The following is a 23,175-nucleotide window of genomic DNA, read 5'->3' on the forward strand; positions in this document are numbered from 1 at the left end:
CGTCGTAGCGTGTACTGTTATCTAGTGACGACCTCCATATCAATTGCTACCTGCTTAAAAGAGCTAAGAAAATACATTTTGTCGCCAACGCTTTGATTAAAAAAAAAATATCCAAATCCGTGAGAGAAGAGTAAATGCTTAATGTTTGATGCCCAGGTTACGTAACCAACACTATCACGATAGACAAGCATTTCGTAGCATTTTCTTGGGATTCGTTCCCGCGACATCTCTGTTATTTTGAGCCATTATCTGAGTAAACGTAAATATGAACAAATATATAACGGGTATCTACCACATTCGCCATAGACCATATGATTTGGAGCCGATTTAGAAACATTTAGAAATATTTTCCATGCAGTTAAGCGCACCTTTTCAATATTGTAATAGGTTCCAAAACTCCAGACCTCTGATCCATATAATAAGATTGAACTTGGTTGAACTTGAGCTATTCAATTTCTTATTTCTAATTTCAGAGGTAATTAAATCCTGAAAGGAGGAAAACCCATGGAAATTAATTCCTACCTTGTTGGATACATACATGTACACATGTGAAATAAACCTACTACTACCATTTACTGGTTTGTTTTGATGCTGAATATGTTTACTCTTATTGAATTGATGCGTTACCTGCTTATACCTATGGAGAACACCCTGTGGTTATTCCGTGTTTCTAGCCTATCCTCGTCAGCTCAAGATACAATTTTTGGATCTGGATTGGCTAGATTTACGTGACGTAGCTTTTCATACAGTCGCGACCCTCAAAGGGACTACATGAATTGGGTGGACAGGCCCGGTGGATTAGTTGATTGATCAACCGATGATCTGTCTGCTTCATACTCGACACATGCCCCAATGGTGTAAGTAAACCTTCGATTGGTTGGTTGGTTTGTTGTTTAACGCCACACTCAACATTATTCCAGCTGTATGACGGCGGTCTGTAAATAATCGAGTCTGGACCAGACAATCCAGTGATTAACATCATGAGCATCGATCCACGCATTTGGGATCGATGACCTGAATCAAGTCAGCGAGCCTAACCATCCGATCCCGGTAGTCGCCTTTTACGACAAGCATAGTCACCTTTTTACGGCAAGCATGGTTTGCTGAAGACCCCGGAATCTTCACGGGACTGTAAACCTTAGTGACAACATTGCTGGGATACAAAAGATTGTTTCATAAACCCTGGCGTTTCGAAAATATTGTAAATAAAAGCGACAGAGGACAATTCCTTAATCATTATGACATTCCAAATAGTTAAAGATATGGGGCAACCCAAAAAATCCAATTTTGGATTCGAATCCCGGTTCGCCCCGATTATGTGTCTAGGTTTGTCAGCACCATACCCGTGCTCGTGGGTTTCACCGAAGTGGTAAACGTCTGAGACCTGCATATCACTTCGGGCTTTCCTCCGACATTAAGCTGACACACCGCGATATAACTGGAATACTGTTAAAAGCAGCGTTAAACCCAACTCACTCACTCACTCACTGTTGAGATCAAACTCCGCTATGTCAGCTGACGTCACCGTGGCATGTCCCTGGCGACCCTCTGACGTCTTATCATACCAGATCAGATTGTGGTATTTAAAGAAAAAGATAAAAAAATATTTTAAGTTTGCTCGTGTAAAGGGTATGTTGTGTGTGGTGTGTGATTCACATTAGTGAATAATCCTTGATTGTATCAGTCGTTGACACCTGAGCAGATGGACTATGCTATGACCTCATGTTATATAACATGTGCACTGTAATGTATCACCGACGCACATCGTTGGGTCACCGTGTACGTTTTTTTAAGAGTAGTATTAGCGTTCTCTCGGCACACGGAAAATCACGTTTCGATTCCAAAGATGGATGGACAAAACCAATGATTAATATTATGAACAACGTCCCAAGCCGCCAGGATACAGGGGCATCGTGACCACCCAATCCACATAGTCACCGCTTACGACACAGCATACGACACCATGGGATCGCCACCGTCCGTATCTGTATAAACAAGGCTAATACATTCATCAAAGTCATTTCACATCATCAGCCATTATTAACATATGATAAACATACATCCAGCCTCTGGTTTCCATTAATACTGTGACCTCCTCCATCGTCTAGCAGAAAACGGAAAGTCGGTGCATCGGTCCCGACTGTGTCAAACCACAAAAATGGTACTTGTTGTTACCCTGCCTTGTGTGCATGCACGTCATTATGTAATTGTGAAACTCCTGAAGGCATTATTAAATTCCATTTCACCTTACCCCACCCATTTATTCTGTATTATGCTCGTGGGTCTTTTGACATCTTTTTTGTCACTAAATCCCTTTGAAATGCTGAAAGTGAGTGAGTGAGTTGGGTTTAACGCCGTTTTGAACAGTATTCCCGTTATATCCCAGCCTAATGCGGAAGGAATGTCCAACAAACAGTTATTGTGTTTTATCATATAATGGGTAGGTTTCTCGACAGGATAAAGCCAACGGATAAAAACGATTTCCGTTGGGGTCATATGCGGATAGAGATGCAAATATCAAAGGTCAAGTAGGGACTACTTTCACTGTTTATAAACAAACATGGCGTCGCCCTCGTCATTCGGCGATCGAGTCAGATTTAACCATCGGGAATCTGGATAAACTACAGAGATAACTGCTTTCATTATCAAAAGAACAGTCTTATGTACTGAAAATCAGTGTCTTACTGTGACGTAGCTAAGGCATTTTATACGTTTTGGCAACTTTGGAGGTATAAATTTCGAAACAATTTTGCGAGGGCACGAGCGTGATCAGTAGCCATATCTTTGTAGACCTCTGCGGCTTGAACCTTTCTCCACAAATTAAAATACTTGGATTTGGCCGAAATATGTTTGAATTGTTACCCTGTTTCGTTTTGTCACTGTGTGTACATCTGACTAGACTTCTTAACGTTATGACAGGACAGACCGACTGTCAACAACGTCTGATCGTGGCCGTGACGTCTCATAGACTAGGGTTAGAGTAGCTTCCCTTTGACAAAGGGCAGTTACTCTAGCAGACAGACCGATGGATTGCCGCGAAAGGCAATTAAAAACAATTGTTGTTTTGCGTATATGTTGCTTCGCCACTGTATAAGAAAGAGATTTCAGTTGGAACTATATTGGCTACTGTCACTGTCCGATTGACACATCACTTACCCTGTGACGTAATAAATATTAATGCGCGCATTCCAGGAAAACTCGCAATGTTTCGGTGATGTTTGTGAGAGAGGGAAAGCGATTTTCAAGCACAGAATTAAAGAATGACATTATGTGATAAAGAGGTTATCACGCTTGTGTGTTTGGGGATGGTAAATATCCTGTATTAGGAATAAACACTATGTATTTAGCCTGCCAAGGCTCGCTAAATACAATGTTTATTCCTAATGCAGGATATTTACCATCCCCAAACACACTCGCGTGATAACCTCTATAAAACTTTCGGCATTCGTGTTTTCTTTCCCATGATGACTTTCTCAACAAAGCCAGAGGGGGATGTATTATCTGACTTATGATCCGAAAGAAAAATCTGAACAACACTTATCATCAATTTTATGTTTGAACTATATATGAACCATTATAGGAAACGGACGTAAAATATCCCTTGCTGGCGTACATGAACCTGGAAAAGAGGTTCTTTAAAAGAATTGCGGTTTATCAGCGTCTCTGTAGCTTAATGGTTCACTCAATAGGCTACAAGTACGACGTTTGCATGTTAGATCCCACTTAAATAGAAATAAAATCATTCCGCACATTTCCTCAAGTTAGCGCTGCAATTTGTGTTATGTAGATTGTGTTCAAATGCAAATTGTAACATAAAAGTAGGTATGTACTCTGATCTGATTGGTTAAAAAGTGTTGTCGAATGAGCATAACATCACTGAATTTTTGGGGTCTCATCACCGTGTATGTATACATTAATTAATGGAACTATTTTTGAAATCATCAACATGGAGGAACAGATGGAAATTTACCCTGACTTCCACATCGGATATTTCGATGAAATATTGAGTGATTGGGACGACGAGACATTTTCTGAGATAATTCAAGAATTTGAAGGTAAATGAAATTTACCTTTTTTCATTAATTTCCCAATCATAATCATAAATGATGTCATTTTCTTGGACTTGGCCAAAGGGAAAAGAAAAGAAAATCATTTTTTAACAGAGTAAAAACCATCAATTGCAACTATATAATAGTTATGACTTTCATACACCCACCTAATTTTGTTATTATTATTACTCACAACAGCTGTTGAAGCTGAAAACCGTTCTGAGATGGCCCCTGAACTAGGAAATACAGCCAGCGTTTCCTTAGAGCCCAAAGTTCAAGCGTCCAGTGACCGCTTCGCGTCCCTTGATGCAAATGCAGTACAGGACATCGTGGATGGGAACCTCTCCAAATCTACTTGGCGTAATACCTCCTGGGGAGTTAAAATATTTCGACGTAAGCCATTGAAACATTAAAGAATACATAAACACATACCTAAAATTCCTACACAGATTCGATCAACGAGAGTTACCTCCCTTACACCATTGCCATGAACCCAAGTTCGAAGAGCTTCCTGCTTCTCAACTGAATGAGAGACTGAGGTTCTTTTATGCCGAAGTCAGAAATGCTGAGGGAGATCTTTACTCAAAATCGAGTTTTGTTGGGTTGCGTGCTGCCATACACAGGCACATCAGGGGACCGCCATTTGAGGGCAGCATAAACATTATCCAAGACCGGGAATTTCACACTGCAAACAATGTTTTTCTGTTCATGATAAAAAAACTTAAGCGCGATGGCCTTGACCAGACAACACATCATGCTGCTATCCCCGAGAATGACTTTTTAAAAATCCGTGAAAGTTTGGATACGGAAACTCCTTCCGGCTTGCTTCGTAAAGTGTGGTTCGACCTTACACTCGACTCAAATGGGCCCAACAAACGCATTTATGCAACATCGGACCAATTCTGTCCCGTACTTTCATTCAAAAAATACATGTCTCTCCTCAATCCCAACAATGGTGCTTTTCACCAGGCTCCCAAGAGACGAGTCCACGTCGACGACACCGAATGGTACACCACGAGGCCAGTTGGTGTAAATGTCATTGGCAACATGATGAAAGAAATTTCTACCAACGCTGGTCTCAAAGTGCACATACAAACCATTGTCTTCGGGCAACTGCTGTTACTTTGCTGTCAAACGCAGGCATTGAAAATCGCGAGATTTGCAAAATTACCGGCCACAAAACCGATAAATCGTTGAAGTCGTATTCCATTGACTCGAGCTCGGCTCAAAAACGACATTATTTGAACATTCTTCAGGGACAGCAGCAGCTCACTAACAACCGTAATTTGGTACCTGTCCAAGATACAAATATCCTGCCACTGTCCACTGCTCCCGTGAATAACTTCTAGGTTAATTCTTCTGCTAATTCCCATGGTCTCTTTCACATATGTAATTCCACTGTGACAGTAAACAACTTTTTCCATCCCAGCTAAGCTGCATATCTAAAATCTCGCACATGTTTGACCTCTCTTGTCACTACCTCAGCGAGTTGACACTGTCTTGTATAGGGGCAAAACAGTATGAACGTCTTTTCTAATTTTGATTATTTGTATTTTATAGATACGCATAACTACAAATTACAAGTAAGATGAGGAACTGTGATAAAGAATTGAATTTGTGATATTTCCTGTTGTTTGTTTATTTTCTGAGAAATGGGCTTGAACATGTGGCCACCCCTTACGTAAAATGAACCATCATTATTGGAGTACCTCGAAACCATTCATCGGTTTCGCGGCACCCCATATCATGCATCCTTTCGAAGGTGAGCACGAGGAGACGTATTGCTAACGACAGTTTTGTTGTGTCATGCGCTCAGTAAATTAGTTCCTCCTAAATATCGATTTAATTAACGTTCATGTTATAATGTCGATAAATATTTCGTTTTGTAAGATTTGCGTGATGTTATGCTGAATGGATGTACGGAAGTTTTTCATTTGAACATTCCACCTTACGGCGTCGTGTTCAAATGAAATTTCCGTACATCCATTACGGCGTCTTGTTCAAATGAAATTTCCGTACATCCATTCAGCATAACATCACGCAAATCTTACAAAACGAATATTTATCTCCTAAATACATTGTATATTTCCAACGAGGTACATTCTGAAGAAACACCACAAAAGTATCAATGGCAAACCCATGTCCCAGGGTCTTCAGGAGGGAAAACCTACAAAGTGGGTTTGACACGTTTTGAAGAGACAACCAACAAGAGAATAAACCTGTCGTAGGGTTATAATGCAGGTTAAACCAGATGGGCTTGTAACTTTATAATGGGCAGCAAGATATACATGTATGTGGTCACTACCGGGGTCATAATGCTATATGAAGGATATATAGTTGTATGGCCCCGGTAGTAACTATATGTATCTTGCTGCTCTTTTTTAAGAATCATACCCCTGGTGACTATGACTTTGTGTTTTAATAATTCCATTGTTTTGCCGACATTATTGCTAGGATGCCCTTTGTTATTATTATGTAAGCCAGTATTGCGGGTAATGAATTATTCTTAGTGTGGAATTAATAAACTCTTCTTAACTGCAGTTAGATTGGTGTGTGATGAATTTTAATTGTGCGAATGGCTTTAATTCCCCACCACCCCTAACGTATGAAAATTAAATGGTCGATCCTTCAAATGAGTGAGTGAGTGATGGGTTTTACGCAGCTTTTAGCAATATTCCAGCAATATCACGGCGGCCTTCAGATGAAATACGAGGTCGAGTAAGGCGGGTAACATCCGTCACGAGCTATATCTTATCCATCAGGGTTGTATTTAGGACTGACTGTGTATTTGGTTCGGGTTTTTTAGGTATGAATCGAAAAACCGATGTGGAAACTGTATGAATCATTAAATGAATGCAAAAACACGTGACCAATTCCGCCAATCAGAATGCAGGAATTTCGATGAACACAACGAAAATTTAATTATTGTTACATAAATGAATTAAAAGGACAAGAGGTAGTGGAACTGAGTTTATGAATGATGTCTCCAAGAACGTGAAACATCGCCATCACTCTGAGGACCACGTGTACTGAATCCAGATGTCTACCTTTAGGTGCTGAAACACAAGGGTCAGATGGTTGGATCATGCATATGAAAGAGAATATTTGACTTTTCTTGTCAAATATTATTCTTATGTATCAACATGAAAAGACACATGTTTTATTTATTACCTCTGATCTTCATGGTCGTATTCTTAAAACCACAATTCCACTTAGGCAGATTTAAAGAAGTTAAATAAACTTTTTGTCGCTAATATTGCCTTTCGAATTAGTGTCTTCCAGATACTTGTCTTAAATGCTTTATAAATGATTTTATCACATATTTATAGTTTACTGTAATCTCCTTCAAGATTGTTTTCATATCTTCTGATAAATATAGTATTTCATCACAAATAACATAATATATATGATCTTTTTCTGACCATGGAGATGTGGGGATAGTAAAGTATTTCAGAGGTGGAAGTTTATGCATTACATGTATTTGTCATTATAGTTAAGCTATTGTCATTAACGTCACACTGATTTGTGGCTTCATTTTTGTGTGTTTGGTTCCTTTTAGACAGAGAAATATTTTAAGGATTTATAGATGGCGGAGATGATAAGGTGGACGAAGGAGGGTGTGGCCGGACTGATGGATGATGAAGATGCGTGAGTGAGTGAGTATGGATTTACACCGCTTTTAGCAATATTCCAGCAATATCATGGCAGGGGACACCAGAAATGGGCTTCACACATTGTACTCATGTCGGGAATTGAACCCGGGTCTTCGGCATGACGAGTGAACGCTTTAACCACTAGGGTTCCCGATCGCCCCGAATGATGATGATGATGATGATGATGATGCATGGATTGGAGGATGGACAGATGAGTGTGTGGGTAGATGGACGGATGAATGGTTGGGAATAGTTGATGATGGATGGATGGGAGGATGGTGGATGGATCGATCAGTTGAAGGATGTGGGAATGGGTGATGGATGGACAGATGGATGGGTAGGTGGGTAGATGAACGGATGGATGGATGTTGGAACGGGTGATGGATTGACCGATGGATGGGTAGGTAGGTAGAAGGACGGATGGATGGATGTTGGAACGGGTGATGGATGGACAGATGGATGGGTAGGTGGGTAGAAGGACGGATGGATGGATGTTGGAAAGGGTTATGGATGGACAGATGGATGGGTAGGTGGGTAGATGGACGGATGGATGGATGTTGGAACGGGTGAGGGATGGACAGATACATCATTGATGATCAAGGGAGTTGGTGATCGGTTTGATGGATGGACGATGGAAAGTTGGATGGACAGATGTATGGTTGGTGGGGGATGGATGATGGATAAATGGATGATTGATGGATAGGTAGGTCGACAGAAACGTTACCCGGGATACCCGCACTGGCAACTGCTGTCGATGCAGTGCCAGGAGTGGTCACATGGGCAGTTATGTTGGTTAGCATAGTGTCTGCAGTGATTTGCGGAGGTATGGCATCCCTCTATCAAACGAAAAGTGGATAGTACTTGGAAGCAGGTAATATTCAAAGCAATTACCAATCGGGACATTTAATTACGTGTATACGCGGGCGTGTATATGCTAACAGAAACAGACCCGTGAAGATCCGGGTTAGAACAGGTCTTCAGCAACCCATGCTCGCCGCAAAATGCGACTATGCTTGTCGTAAGAGGCGACTAATCGGATCGGGTGGTCAGGCTCGCTGACTTGGTTGATGCATGTCATCGATCTCAATTGCGTGGATCGATGCTCCATGATGTCAATCACTGGATTGCCTGGTCCAAACTCGATTATTTACAGACCGCCATCATATATCTGGAATATTGCTGAGTGCGGCGTTAAACAAAAAACAAACAAGTAAACAAACAAACAAAAAACAACAAAAAACCAATACACATAAGTATTCTGAATGCATGTTCCTCACTTACTCTAAGACGGCCTCACATGGGCAACATTACTTTGCAAACATAATCTCCTTAATGTTTGCCAACTAATGTTTTCACACGATAAATATCCGGGTAAGAATATAGGTTCCCAGCAATCTTAGGTTGTCGTAAGAAGCGACTAAACGCACCAGGTGGTCAGTCTTGATGATTTGGTTGACTGCATGTCATCGCTTACCAATTGCGGGATCGATGCTCATGATGTCAGTCACAGGATTGTCTAGACCAGACTCAATTATTTACAGAGCCATAGTCCATATAGTGCGGTATCAAACAAACACACGCGCTAACACTTCTCTCAAATGCCGACGCCATTTTGTAGCAGACCTCAATACAACTCGGTTAATGTGAAGTCCCTTTACATAATTGTTTTAAAGAGACGGTAAGGCAGGACCGGCAGTAAATGAGACATAAGTGAGATATTAAACACAAATGAGATGTTAAACACAAAGAACATGTCAAACACAAATGATATATTAAACACAAGTGAGATATTAAACACAAATGAGGTGTTAAACACAAATGAGATGTTAAACGCAAATGAGATATTAAACACAAGTGGGATGTTAAACACAAAGAATATGTTAAACACAAATGATATATTAAACACAAGTGAGATATTAAACACAAATGAGGTGTTAAACACAAATGAGATATTAAACACATGTTAAACACAAAGACGATGTTAATCACTATACACATGTGAGACACACAAGTGAGATATTAAACACAAATGAGCTGTTAAACACAAATGAGCTGTTAAACACAAAAACATGTTAAACGCAAATGGTATATTAAACACAAGTGAGATATTAAACACAAATGAGGTGTTAAACACAAATGAGATGTTAAACGCAAATGAGATATTAAACACAAGTGGGATGTTAAACACAAAGAACATGTTAAACATAAATGGTATATTAAACACAAGTGAGATATTAAACACAAATGAGGTGTTAAACACAAATGAGATGTTAAACGCAAATGAGATATTAAACACAAGTGGGATGCTAAACACAAAGAACATGTTAAACACAAATGATATATTAAACACAAGTGAGATATTAACCACAAATGAGGTGTTAAACACAAATGGGATGTTAAACACAAAGAACATGTTAAACACAAATGAGATGTTAAACACAAATAAGATGTTAATCACAAATGAGATATTAAACACAAAAGAGATGTTAAACACAAAGACGATTTTAATCACTTTACCTGGATGGGTTCCACAGCTGGACACCAGGCACGTGCAGGTTCCCCTCACACAAGTCAAGGTCGAGAGGGCGTCGCAGCTTTCATGCCTGCAGGTGCTGGTATCATGGCCTTGGCATCCCTCGGCATCAACCAGGGCTACAAAAAACATTTATCATACCTCCATGTCAGAATGATGAAATCTGATTGGTTCACGTGATCTTGATAAAATACTATGTATCCCACCTTGGAGGGAAACAATTTCTTTATCGGGGGAATAAATCCCTCATATCCCGCCACGAACAAGACAGGCTGTATGTGGATTTCTGAGAGGAGGAATCAATCCCGTATACCTCGCTATTTCCGAATATGACAGTGTATTTATTGTTTAACAATGATTGGAAATGTGTGACATTGTTTCTGTTGAGATTCCGTAGACGCTCATTGCGTTGTGTTTAGGCAGTGATCAGTCGTCAGGAAGTTAGATGCCAGTGTGGTGTGTAAACTTCCAGGCCGGTATACCCAGGACGGTGATAGTATGTTATGGAAAATACTTTAATGTTCTAATGCCGAAGGACTAGCGAGGGAACTTTCTCGGTGGTAGTATATAAGGGGACAACAATAGCGTGTTTACGAATCTTTCATGCAATTTCATCATATCGGAACCAGCTTCCAAGTGAGGATCGCTCATTATCCTAACCCATAATGGAAGCTTGACCACTGTCACTGCTGGCTATATATATTATCACTGACTTGTGCTATCACTACTGTATTTGATACTGACCACTGCCATCATATTATATACTGTCAGTGAGTATTGTATTATCGCCCTATTGTGTACTGCCAATGTAATTGCTGTGCAGTAATTGTTTTGATTTGTAAACCTAGTTTATGTTATAGTACATTTGTTGATTGTATACCGCTTGTTGGTTGTTTGTTCGTTTCACACTAAGTTCCTTTACGTACAGATTTCTGGGTTAACATATTGTTTCAATTTGGGAATCTACACGTAACAGAATCAATGAAAGTCACCTGGCACAGCAATCGAACAGCTGTTTTCTATCAATTGTGAGTTTGGTTTAATCCTTTCACAATGTCCTATTAAAACATGTCGATAAGGTAAATTCGTTGTAGCAGTATCACGAGGGCGTATGTGGTTTTATGCGTCCCGTGTCAAGTTTTATACCACGAGCGTGGCTAACGCGGAAAACCACTTATCATACCTCCATGTTAGAGTGATGAGGATGTGATTGATCCACGTGATCTTGATTAAATACTGTGTAACCCGCCTTGCAGGGTAATAACAATAACTTTCTAAGCGGGGAATAAATATCTTAAACCCCACCAAGAGCAAAACAGGCTGCACGTGGATTTCTGAGAGGCAGAATAAATCCCTCGTGATCCTGCTACAACTTGCAATGTGACTTTATTGTATAGGCGGCTTCACGCGGACAACAGAAGAACACAGATTGCCAACTTGTATTTTCACACTACAAAGGCGTGTTGTTGTTGCATAGCCTCTCTTCATTCCTTTCAAAGGTTGACGCCATATTACGCAGTATCTGATTGACTGAAAGCAACCAACATACGTTTGACAACCATTCACATGTCAAAATCGAGTTTGAATCACAACATTGTTGATCGAAATATTGGTTGGATATTCATTGCCAACGGTTTATCAAATTCCCCATTCTGTTTTCGCAAACTGAATGTTCCCTGGGTGGTATAAGATAGTATGCCGTTCCCCAACATCATGGCCAATAGGGGTGACTATAGGGGCACTGTACTGATACAATGGTATTGCAATGGTTAAAACACTATTGCTATTAATATAATACTGTATAACTATACGTTTATAACGAACACGCTTATAACGAACTGACGGATATAAGGAACTTTTTTTTGGTCCAAACATTTGCTTTATATATGCTGTATATATGATTATAACGAACTACGGTTATAACGAACTAAACTTAGTGATCCCTTTGCGTTCGTTATAACCGTAGTTTACCCTACTATTGTAATAGTGGTTCAGATATAGCTTTACTGTTGTAGTGGTACAAACTTTATAATACTGTAACGCGTGTACATATTCCTTCCCATTATTAAGCGGGGTAACGCTGATTGTCTGACAATGTTCTCAATGTACCCTCACATGTCTATTCAAACAAGGTGCATTGTCGACACAAAATGATGACGAACGGTAATGTTTCATAATATTTGTATCGATACTATCAATGGCATTTCGTCATCCTTTATAACTAATTAATTTCACTTCTAATCACTAACACTGGTACTTGAGAACAGTTTATGTTAAGTAAATATAAATAGCTACATAGATAGTCATATAGATAGCTACAAGGAAATATTTAACTTTCACGATTTTTCGGCCGTACTTTGGTAGATAGATAAAACATCAACAATAGAGAATATCTATTCCAATACAGATACCATTGCACGTACAAAGCAAATTAGTGGTGAAATTTATATGAATGGATAATTGAACACCGGTGATGATACCGGGTGTTCGCAAAAAGGGTAAGCTAGTGCTGCTCTACAAAGCACAATTTGCAGAAAAAAATGTTTGTAAACATTTACTGAAAATTAAGATACATTAGTTTATCGTTATTTTAAAGTAAACATGAAGGCCTACATAAAGTAACCAGACAAGGGGCTGCGATAATAAGACACCTCATGGTTTCAGCTTCAAGCTAGAACTGAAGTGCTGGAAGTGAAGTTAGGGCAGAGAAACTGGGGCAGTGATATAAATGGGAAAGACAGCTTTCTGGACAGCTGGTCAAATAGGTATGCAGAGATACACACAGATATCTGCCCATTGTGTGTTAATGGTTTGTGAGTTGAAGACACGATGAAGTTTATTTTTAAAAGAGACGTATTAAAGAAGTTTTTGAGATGTGTATTTACCTGATAATTTGCATTGGAGCTCCCGTTTGTAAAATATTACTTAAAAAGGAATGGCATTCCAACCCCCCTTTTTGAGAATCGTTTGGAAACTCGAATGACAAAACATGTAGAAACATACTTTCGAACAAGACAGTCTTTGTTTACCGAGATGAAAGCAATCAAAACCCCTCTCACTGACCTTAGTAATAAGTGTACGTCTCTAGAAAACGCAATATCAGACATGCTAATCATCTTGATAGAGTTAGCCATGAGCAGAGTGCCATATACAGGGATATCGACACACATTCGTCACCACTCGCCCCTTTCCGTAACCTGCAATAAGGCTCGTCCCCCTATCTATAATAATTTATAATGTTATGTGCGAAAATACGACAAACCAGTCAGAATGCGCGTATGATTTCAAGTTCTGCGTTAAAGAATCCCTCAGAAATAATTTACCTGTATATGGGCCAGTGGCCTTCATACGAACAAAAGACTTGACCGGAAGTAACTGAAACAGACATAAAATATGTATAGGCCTTCTACAGTTTACAAATGATGTTTCGTCAACACAGGCCCTGGTGACGGTAATGTCAGGGTTCGGGTATCAGATAAAGTTCGTGTCATGGACGAAAGGTGTATACATTCATTGTCACATTGCATCCAAGGAATAATATCTCAATCTACATAAATAATCTGGATCCATGTGCCACCTCAGCATTGTTTCGGAAGTGACGTCACCATCTCTATCTCTCACTGAGCCCAGAATTTCTCTCCTTTATAAGTATTTTGATTCGACTGCTATTGCGTCGAATCGGGCTCAAAACGGAGTTATGGGTCCAGGGTCTTTAACAGAATATAATGTATATAATACCCTGGATTAACGACGATGTTGTCATTCAGTTACTTACGTTTTGAATAGATGCAAGTCTTGACAGGGTATAGTTCATGTATCCGTATTTGTCATTTTATGGCTCTTCTGTCAGTATACAATTAAAAGATGATCTCGATGGAAACAATTAACACAATCGTGACGATACATCTAAACTCGAAGCTTATGTTCAAGAATAAGTAAGAATTTATATAGAAAGATATTCTATCATCGTCGACGAGGCGGCCTGCAACTACGCATCTTGTCAAAGTGGAACTAGTGGTTAAAGCTTTCGCTCGTCACGCGGTAGCCCCGGGCTCGATTCCCGACATGGGTACAATCTGTGAAGCCCATTTCTGGTGTTCCCCGCCGTGGAATATTTGCGAAAAGCGGCGTAAAACCAAAATCATATACTCACTCACTAACGTAACAGGAAAGTCAACAGTTTGTGTACGGGCCAGACACTTACAACCAAGGGAGACAATTTGCGGGGAGGTAACTCTTGTATGTCACTTGTTCCGTCAAAGTGTTATGTTCACTGCAGCGAAATATCAAGTTTGAGTGTTCACTGCACTCATAAAATTATAACTTTTCTCAACCTCAGAAAACTTTTCACACTGAAGTATATATTAAATTTTCTCATTGACTGTAATATGTATAGATACCTGCGATATGAACAAAGCAAATATTAAACAACCAGTCTCAACCGAAAGAGATTCCATTGGGTGCAAACAGCAAAACAGCGGCGAAAATATACGAAATGGATACCTGAAAAAGTCATGACACCAGGTGTTCGTGACAAGGGAAATGAAATGACCAGTGTATGTAATGTGTGTGATTATGTTTGTGTCTGCATGGATGGGTTCAAGTGTGTGTATGAACACAATGAGTTACATTGTGTGTCATAAAGTGTGTTGTATTGTATTGCATTTTCTTGTAATGTATAGTTATATTGTGATGTTTCACTGATCTTAATGATTTCTCATAACGTCCGGTTGGTTTGGGCACATTTGGGCGAATCTGGACTTGGAGTCCCATTATCACAGGACCAGCATCGCCCCAGACGATTGGGCCACCTGTACCCCGCCGGTGTAGGATGCTCAAATGACTCCCCAGGCTGAGATGACTGTAGAGTCATTTAAGCCTAGGCCCATATGACCGAAAGTCAAATTTAGGGGGAGTCGTTTGAGCCTACTACACCGATTTCGAGTAAATGACTTTTATCTTGCTGAAGACCTATTCTAACCCGGATCTGAATAGCAGTCTGATCAGTACAAGTGGGGTTAAACCCCATTGTACAGAAAGGGAGATTTTAATATGCATTCTCTTATAATTAGGGCAAATCTGGAATCGGAATACACGATCAGGGGACCTGCATCGCATGACACGACAGGGTCACCCCTCCCACCCCCACCCCCACCCCCATCTCCCACACATCCCTCCACATGCACCCGACTTGATAAAACTAACAGTTGAAAACGAAGCGATGTTGGAATATTTAAGGACAACAATGTGAATTTCAAATATGATGCTGACAAACCTTGAAACATAATCAGGGCGAACCGGGATTCGAACCCACAATAGGTTTTATTGCGCGCCCAGGGGACGCAATTCTGCACAGCGAATCACGGCGCCTTAGACGATTGGGCCACCCGTGCCCCTCTTCCCTTGGAAACCACTCAGACACTATGTCTACGGTTCCAGCTATGCTCGCATCAGATGGGTCCCATAAACGTAGCTGAGTTTTCTTGACAATGATATGTGATGTTTCACGAATCAACATATTTCATATGGGCTGTGTGATACTGCAAAAGTGCATGAATGAGTGAGTTGGGTTGAACGCCACTTTGAGCAGTATTCCAGTTATATCACGGCATGTAAGCTAAAAGTGGGAGGAAAGCCCCAAGTAATGCAGGCTTCAAATGCTTACCATTTGATGAAATCCTAGAGCACGGGTTTGGGTTTGACAAACCTAGAAACATCGGGAACCGGGATTCGAACCCACAATCATAGGTTTCTGGCGTGCCCAAGGGACGCAACTCTGCACGGCAAATCGCGGCGCCTTAGACGACTGGGCCACCCCTGCCCCACTGAAAAGGTAACTTTATATACATTGGACATAACGGATGTAGTGTGATTGACTATAATTGCATCATCTTGGGTTTTTGACGATGTTTAACATTATCTCTAGAACTGAATCAGAACACCTCCAGATATAATTTAATCTGTCAACGAAAGTGAGCTACCATACCTAAAAGCAGAATTTAATTCAGATAACAAACTGACTACAAAGTATTCATGGAATGAGAAAACAGGTATATTCTTTGAAAGGCTATTTACTTATGGATAAATCTAAAGATGCTGTACAAGTAGTCTTAGGTGATATTAAGAAAAGAATTAGTACGTTTACAGGTAAGATCAGCTGACTGTGTTATATGGCAGTGTATTTTATTGTTAAACAATGATTGTAATTGTATTACTTTGTTTCTGTTGAGATTCGGAAGAAGCTCATTGTATTTGGACAACGATTAGTTGTCAGGCTGTAGTACTATTTAATGTAAGCAGTGGTGAGAAAGTTACTATTTTTCGATGCTCGTGTGATGTGTAAATTTCCGGAAGACCGTGGACTGAGATAGAGCGTTAGAGAAACATTTGGAATATTCTGTGATGTGATTTCCAGAGGCAAGTTAGACTGTATATAAGAAGACAAGAGCCTTTCGTGTTTTTCACATTTCATAAAATCAAGACCAGCTTTCGTGTGAAGGAAACTTATCATCCCGGATTCCCAGCCATGGCCATCTCGGAAGTTTGACCACTGTCGCTTCTGGGTGAATATATTATCACCACTGTTTTTGTATTTGATACTGACCACTGCCATCATATTATTTACTGATATTGAATATATACTACCACTCTATTGTGTACTGCCATTGTAATTAATGTACAGTAATCAGTGTTTATTTGTAAACCTAGTTAATTTTGCAATACAATTGTTAATCGTACACCATTTGTTGTTTGTTGGTTGGTTTCACACTAATTTCTTTTATGTATAGATTTCTGGGTTAACGTAATGTTTCAATTTGGGGATCGTCACGTAACAGTGTGAAGCGTCCAAACTATTTTCTTGAATGTCGAACGCGACGTCAAACCTAATTTCATTTCACCAGGAATACTAATTCAGTGAATAATATAAAATGTGTGTCTTGGTGTGATTATTTTAAAAGTCTGTACAGCCTTTCCAAAAGAAGTGATTGTATGTCTGTTGAAGACGATCAAAGTGTATTTATTTATGAAAATACATATATGAATGAACATTGAATAAAAGATTGGATAAAATATGCCACTTAAGATATTTCTGATACTCCTATCAGCAGTGAGGAAATTCAAGAAACAGTACAACAAAACATCTGGCATAGATTATGTAGAAGCGAGATTTTAGTATTTCTTAAGTAAATGTAGTGTCACACAATTTTCTACTTTGGGTTTACAGACAGCCGTCATATAGCGGAAGTACTTCTGTGCGGCGTCAGGCAACAAACAAAGACTTACGTTTTATGCAAATTGTGTGTGTGGTGGGTGCTACTGGTAGGGCAGGACATGCTTACCCATTTCGCGAACACCTGGTGTCATCATTGATTTTAAACGATAAATTCATATAATTTTCACCGATATTTTGCCCTTTAGTTTCAATGGATATACTATAATTTGATGCTTTTGGGGAGTCTTCCCAGTGCCCGTGGGTTTCAGCAAACTGGTAATCGTCTACGGCTTCTGCCGCTTTGAACTTTTCTACCACAATAAATAAAATGGGAATTATATGAATTGTTGATGATTTGACGCATATTTTCCGCTGTATTGTTTCATCTCGGCAATAGATTTACCTCAAATACAATTATGTCTACTCGTGTAGAGGAAGAAAGCGTTCGTCAACGGTTGACGCGTTGGGTACGATGACTGGTCACTCTTACCATTCGACTTCCATTATATGGAGTGAGTTCGTGTCCTCCGATTAGTCAGATGTCCCACCAGTCAAAAAACAACAAACTTCATGGCTGATTGCCAAACCCCTAACTGTTTCCTATATTAAAATGGTTTGGTCCAACAGTAGGTTACAGAAAAACAATAAGAGCATTGATTTCTTCACATTTTAATTCACATTCTATAATGTGATTTGTTAATTTGATATCATAGATATTAAGAAAATGTACATATAATATGTTAATAATACATGAAACAAAAAATTATATTTCATAGTTTATAATTACATTTAAGAAATTGTACATTTCAAAAGTTTTGATCATCTATGCATCTAACAGCGTGTAAACGTTTTCTTCATGTCAAATCATCACCACCAAATCATGTCGTCTATGGTGAGTGAGTACGGTTTTACGCCGCATATAGCATTATTCCAGCAATATCACGGCGGGGCGTCGTCTATGGTGAATTTGGACACAAACAATATGCTTAGAGGAATCTAGAAATGTAAAATTGTCTTATGACAAGTGAATTGGGTATCAAAGGTTAAACATTTAATTTGCTCTACCAGATTTGGCTCTGTGTGGGAACACCAGTCTGTTGATATTTTCCCGGGGTGTCTTTCTGTCTAGATTAAGATACTGTTATGAACAAGAAATGGCATTCTTTTGTATTTGAAAGTTCAAAAATAATTTCATATTAACTATTTAAACCTTCTTCTGGACTTGAATTATATTTAAGCAGGACACCAATTAACAAGTTTAGAATTTCTTCATCTCGATTTAGATGTGGGTCACACAAACCTAGAATTGAAACGGGGCGTTATTGTAGAGAGCCAACTGAGCATCGGATTTGTATATTTTGGGGCACACATTGTGTTGAAAATGAATATCAATTGTACTTATTGTGATTATTATTGTGAAACCAGAAACTAATATATTAACGGAAAGTATTATATATTACCAGCAAATCATAAATTCAATATGTAAATTCCATCTACAAATGTTGATGTTATACAGAACTGTTTATGATACAATGTCTTACTCCTAATGTTACTGTAGTCATTCGCCAAATGAATGAGCTCGCACTCAGCAATATTCCAACTATATGACGGCGGTCAGTAAATAATCGAGTCTGGACCAGACAATCCAGTGATTAACATCATGAGCATCGATCCACACAATTGGGATCGATGACATGCATCAACCAAGTCAGCGAGCCTGACCACCCGATCCCGTATGTCGCCTTTTACGACAAGCATAGTCGCCTTTTACGGCAAGCATGGGTTGCTGAAGATCTATTCTACCCCGGATCTTCATGGGTCGAGTTGGCGGTGCACATGCTTTGTAAATCCTGCAATCGACGGAAATCTGCATGACAGTTCACAAACCGGATTTCGATTTCGTTGCGCGATTTTGATTGGACTATGCAGAGACTCGTTAGTTCAGCCAAACTGTAACTCCATAATACCAGCCAAGTTCGGCAAGGGTGGAAACTGGACTTTTGTAGTCAGTTAACTCTCTTGCCTCGTGAAGATGGAGCCTACCAGACACCGTGGTGAATATCTATGACATGTGTCCTTGTGTGTTTTGCTCCATTATTGAAGCAGCGTTGATATTGGACCAAAACCACAAGGACACAAGGACTGTATGACAAGAGGGATGACTTCAACTTTCCAACTGTCAACTTTCCCTTCATGTGGAACAATATTTCAGCAGCTCTATCCTTTGGTGTTTACATTTCCCACCTTTTGAGATACAATCGAGCATGATCTTTCAATCAAGATTTCAACGAGCGTCATACGACTCTTGCTATGAAGTTGTACGATCAAGGTTACAACATTCAAGGCCTCAGTAAAGCTTTCAAAAAGCTTTACGAGTGTTAGACATGAGAAATACATTTCCAAATTTGACGCATCAGCGACAAAGATGATGTCCGATGCAAATCCCTATTTTGACTTCTACCATAAATACCCGTGTTTATCAGGTGAACAACTGACTTCCCTTTGCATGTGTTTGTGAAGGGTGCCACCGGTGGGGCAGGATACACTCACCTTTTCGCGAACACCTGATAATGATTCATAAACACATGTTCATGATAAAGTCGAAATCGTGCAATCGACTGTTTTATGCAGAGATTTCTATTGGATATGGAAAGGGTTCTATCGCTTTATTTATTGTTATTTGGTTCACTAAGGTAACACAAACTGTTTAAAGCAGCGCAGCCTCCGTGTGGATGGAATATTTCTGAGTTAAACAACAAGCAAACAAATTAAAGCAGAGTTAAACACAACTCACTCACTTACCCTGAATACATGATGCATGCGTGTTGGTGCACTCTTGGTTGATGCAGTGCAGTGTTGTGTTAAGTGTCATGATTCGCTCCACACCAAGGCTTAAAGTAAAATAAAAAAATTCAATTAATTGTTGATATCGATAATGCAAGTTATTTAGCCTATCATATTATATGGCCGCTTCAAGTGGTAACTGATTTCCAACTGAGACATAATAGCAGATAAGAGTCGAGAAGATAACAGATATATACAGAACTGGGTGTGTCCTCTGACTCGCCAATGGGGATTATGGATTCAAATAGCCCTCCAGCAAACTACTAGTGTCGTACGAGGGGACTCATGGATCGAGGAATCAGGTTCAGTGTTTGGGTTGATTTCGTGTCATCATTCCACGGTGTGGGCAGGGCGCAACTAATCAATAATACTGTTTTTATGTGTTTTTCATGTTTATTCGTAGCTATGTGATTTTATTTTTTAATGTTTCAACGCGAGCCGTCCTATCATAATAATGAAAATAATTGTGAAAGTGACGTTTTTTACGTCACAAAGTAAGTACAGTAAACTACGATTATAACGAACTCAACTGGACTACTAATTTTAGTTCGTTATAACCGTAGTTCGTTATTAGAATATATACAGCATAACTACAACAAATAGTCGGGACAAAAAAGTAAGTTCGTTATATCCGTCAGTTCGTTATAAACGTAGCTCACTGTATATATTGTGAAACACTTACTTTCAAGGACTCTCTGCTCGCCTGAGGGAAATACTAGCAAGTATGTTTATGTGAAATTTTCACATAACTATACTTACTAGTATTTCTTCATATTATTTCCTAAAGGTTTCGTTACTTCATTACTGATACCTCAATGCAAGATTCCGATTTTCAAATTAGACAATAAATATCATGTTCGACCGTGTAGTGTTTGAATTAAAAATTTACTGCATAGATGGTAAATCGAGGTTTACTTATCTTTGATAAAATGTGCTTTTTAGGTGTACTCAACCGCTTTTCTGCTACTATGGTAGTTTCGCCAAGGGTGGGACATTGCTCAAAACATGACAAGCTTCTCTACAGGCCGCCGTCATAAACATTGAAGATGGAATATTGCAGAGGTCGTGAAACAACAAAATACTGTTCCCTGACGGCGTTGCTGATGCAGATGACTGTCATACTCACCGACAGCAACTGCTGATACATCGAGGATTAATATGTACTTCATGGTTTACGGAAACGATTTTGATCTGAACATTGTGACCAGGGACACGCCTTTTATACTGCACAATGCCTGCACCCATAAATTATCTTAAGCGCGTTGTCTAAAACAGATGACACTTTCCGAATTCCACAAAGTATTTATTTTTACACTTTCCCCTAATGTAGGCCGAGATTGTTTCTATGTTGCCAACCTCATCTTAACCCTTACGAATGTATATGCATTTATTCATTTTTGGATTCATGATTGGTAGTATCGCAATCTTTCTCAAGATCAAAGAAAATTGATACTTCGCGTTGTTTATTTACTGTATCATTTTAACAAAGGATTCTAATCATTAAAAAAATGATCAATATTACTTCTTTTTATTCCCAGAAAACACATTGAATATTTGTAATAAGATTATCGGTTTCCAAATACCAAACTAATCTATTGTTTTCCATTCGTTCCATGGTTTTGCAAACGCAACTGGTTACAGATATATGGTGGTAATTGGAAGCATCAGTAGGATCTTGGTGTGGGGACTACAATGGCATTTTGCCACGAGGAAGTAAATTCCCTGACGTCCATCTGTGGTCAAATATTCATATAAAACTGTCTCAAGACATGATTCAAGGCAAATGCTTCAGTAACTGATGGTGGATATTATCATCACCCGCTGCAGTAAGAGCAGTATGACGCTCATGTAATGGAAATACTTATAATACATTATTATCTTCAGTTTCGCTCAAGTTTATTTGCAATGTCAGATTTATCAGTTATCAATTTCTCAAAGTCTTAAAGGTGGGATACGGACGATTTGTACCCTTTGTCTTTTATTTATTTAACCTTGGACATAGGTGTGCGTGAAATAATTTTGGAGACATAGTTTCTCCAAGATTGGCGCTCATTTTGTTCATAATCACGTCGTGCCTTGTCAAAAATAACTGTAACATTATTAAAGTTATGAACTGTAGGATGTTTGCGGAAATCTTTTCCCGCTTTCTTCCTACACTTTCTTGCATGTTTGCAGTCGTTATTAAACCATTGTTGACGAATATTTTTAGAGGACATAGGAATTATTTGGTCAGCAATATTATTAGTTGACCCGAAAACAACTGGATGGAATCTGGTAAATTTCTGAAATTGTCAGGTTTTAGCTTTTCAGCACATAATATACTCAACAACGAAAGTTCCTGTGACACCAATATTTTAGTGTATATTTCAAACAAGTAAAGTTTGGTTTTCAATATTGTAGTACATGTATGGAAACAAGTCACAAAAACGCAACTGCTACAGAAAAGCATGCATTCCATGCAAAAGTCGACTTTTATGCAAGCCCCATGCATTTCACTACCGAAGAATGGGTATAAAAACGTGCGTTAACGGGAATCCATATGCATTGTTTAGCATCATGCTGACAACAATCACTCAGAAAAACAACAAAATTACGCAATTATTCAACATTTCGAAATGCCACGCCTGTCCGAAAATGAGCGTCTTCGATCCATTGGTATACTTGAAGCAGGGTCGAGTCAACGTGATGCTGCAAGACAATTTAACGTCCACAGAAACGCCATTTGGTGTTTATGGCAACGTTGGCAACAGACGAATGCAGTCAGAGACCATCCTCGGAGTGGCAGGCCACGCATAACCAATAATCGACAAGACAACCTACGCAATCGATTCAGCCAGCAACAGTGACTGCAAGAAGCATCCCTGGCCTTCGACGAATATCTTC

The 23,175-nt window shown here is 39.3% G+C and overlaps 2 protein-coding genes across 5 annotated transcripts in view; one reads left to right on the top strand and one right to left on the bottom strand.

Moving 5' to 3' along the window:
• The window catches only part of LOC125384278 (serine protease inhibitor Cvsi-2-like), a 34,829-nt gene that overhangs the window by 1,815 nt on the left and 9,839 nt on the right, over positions 1-23,175 (top strand). The window lies entirely within an intron of this gene.
• LOC125384275 (serine protease inhibitor Cvsi-2-like) lies at positions 1,006-21,501 on the bottom strand. Of its 4 annotated transcripts, none has more exons than XR_007223162.1 (6): positions 21,419-21,501; positions 20,251-20,339; positions 13,559-13,610; positions 10,220-10,354; positions 4,243-4,419; positions 1,006-1,985 (listed from the first exon to the last, which is right to left on the bottom strand). XR_007223162.1 is itself a non-coding variant. In XM_048403059.1 (6 exons), exons 2-6 carry the CDS (start codon positions 20,266-20,268, stop codon positions 7,099-7,101), a joined length of 324 nt encoding a protein of 107 aa, XP_048259016.1. In that variant the 5' UTR covers positions 20,269-20,339; positions 21,419-21,501; the 3' UTR covers positions 6,954-7,098. The 4 variants fall into 4 exon arrangements, 3 of the variants coding, with proteins under 3 accessions (XP_048259017.1, XP_048259016.1, XP_048259015.1); XM_048403059.1 differs by lacking the exons at positions 1,006-1,985; positions 4,243-4,419 and adding exons at positions 6,954-7,105; positions 8,427-8,538; XM_048403060.1 differs by lacking the exon at positions 1,006-1,985 and having other exon boundaries at positions 4,241-4,419.

This window comes from Haliotis rufescens, unplaced genomic scaffold, assembly GCF_023055435.1.
Source record: "Haliotis rufescens isolate VD_foot unplaced genomic scaffold, xgHalRufe1.0.p SCAF_3, whole genome shotgun sequence".
Lineage (NCBI taxonomy): Eukaryota > Metazoa > Mollusca > Gastropoda > Lepetellida > Haliotidae > Haliotis > Haliotis rufescens.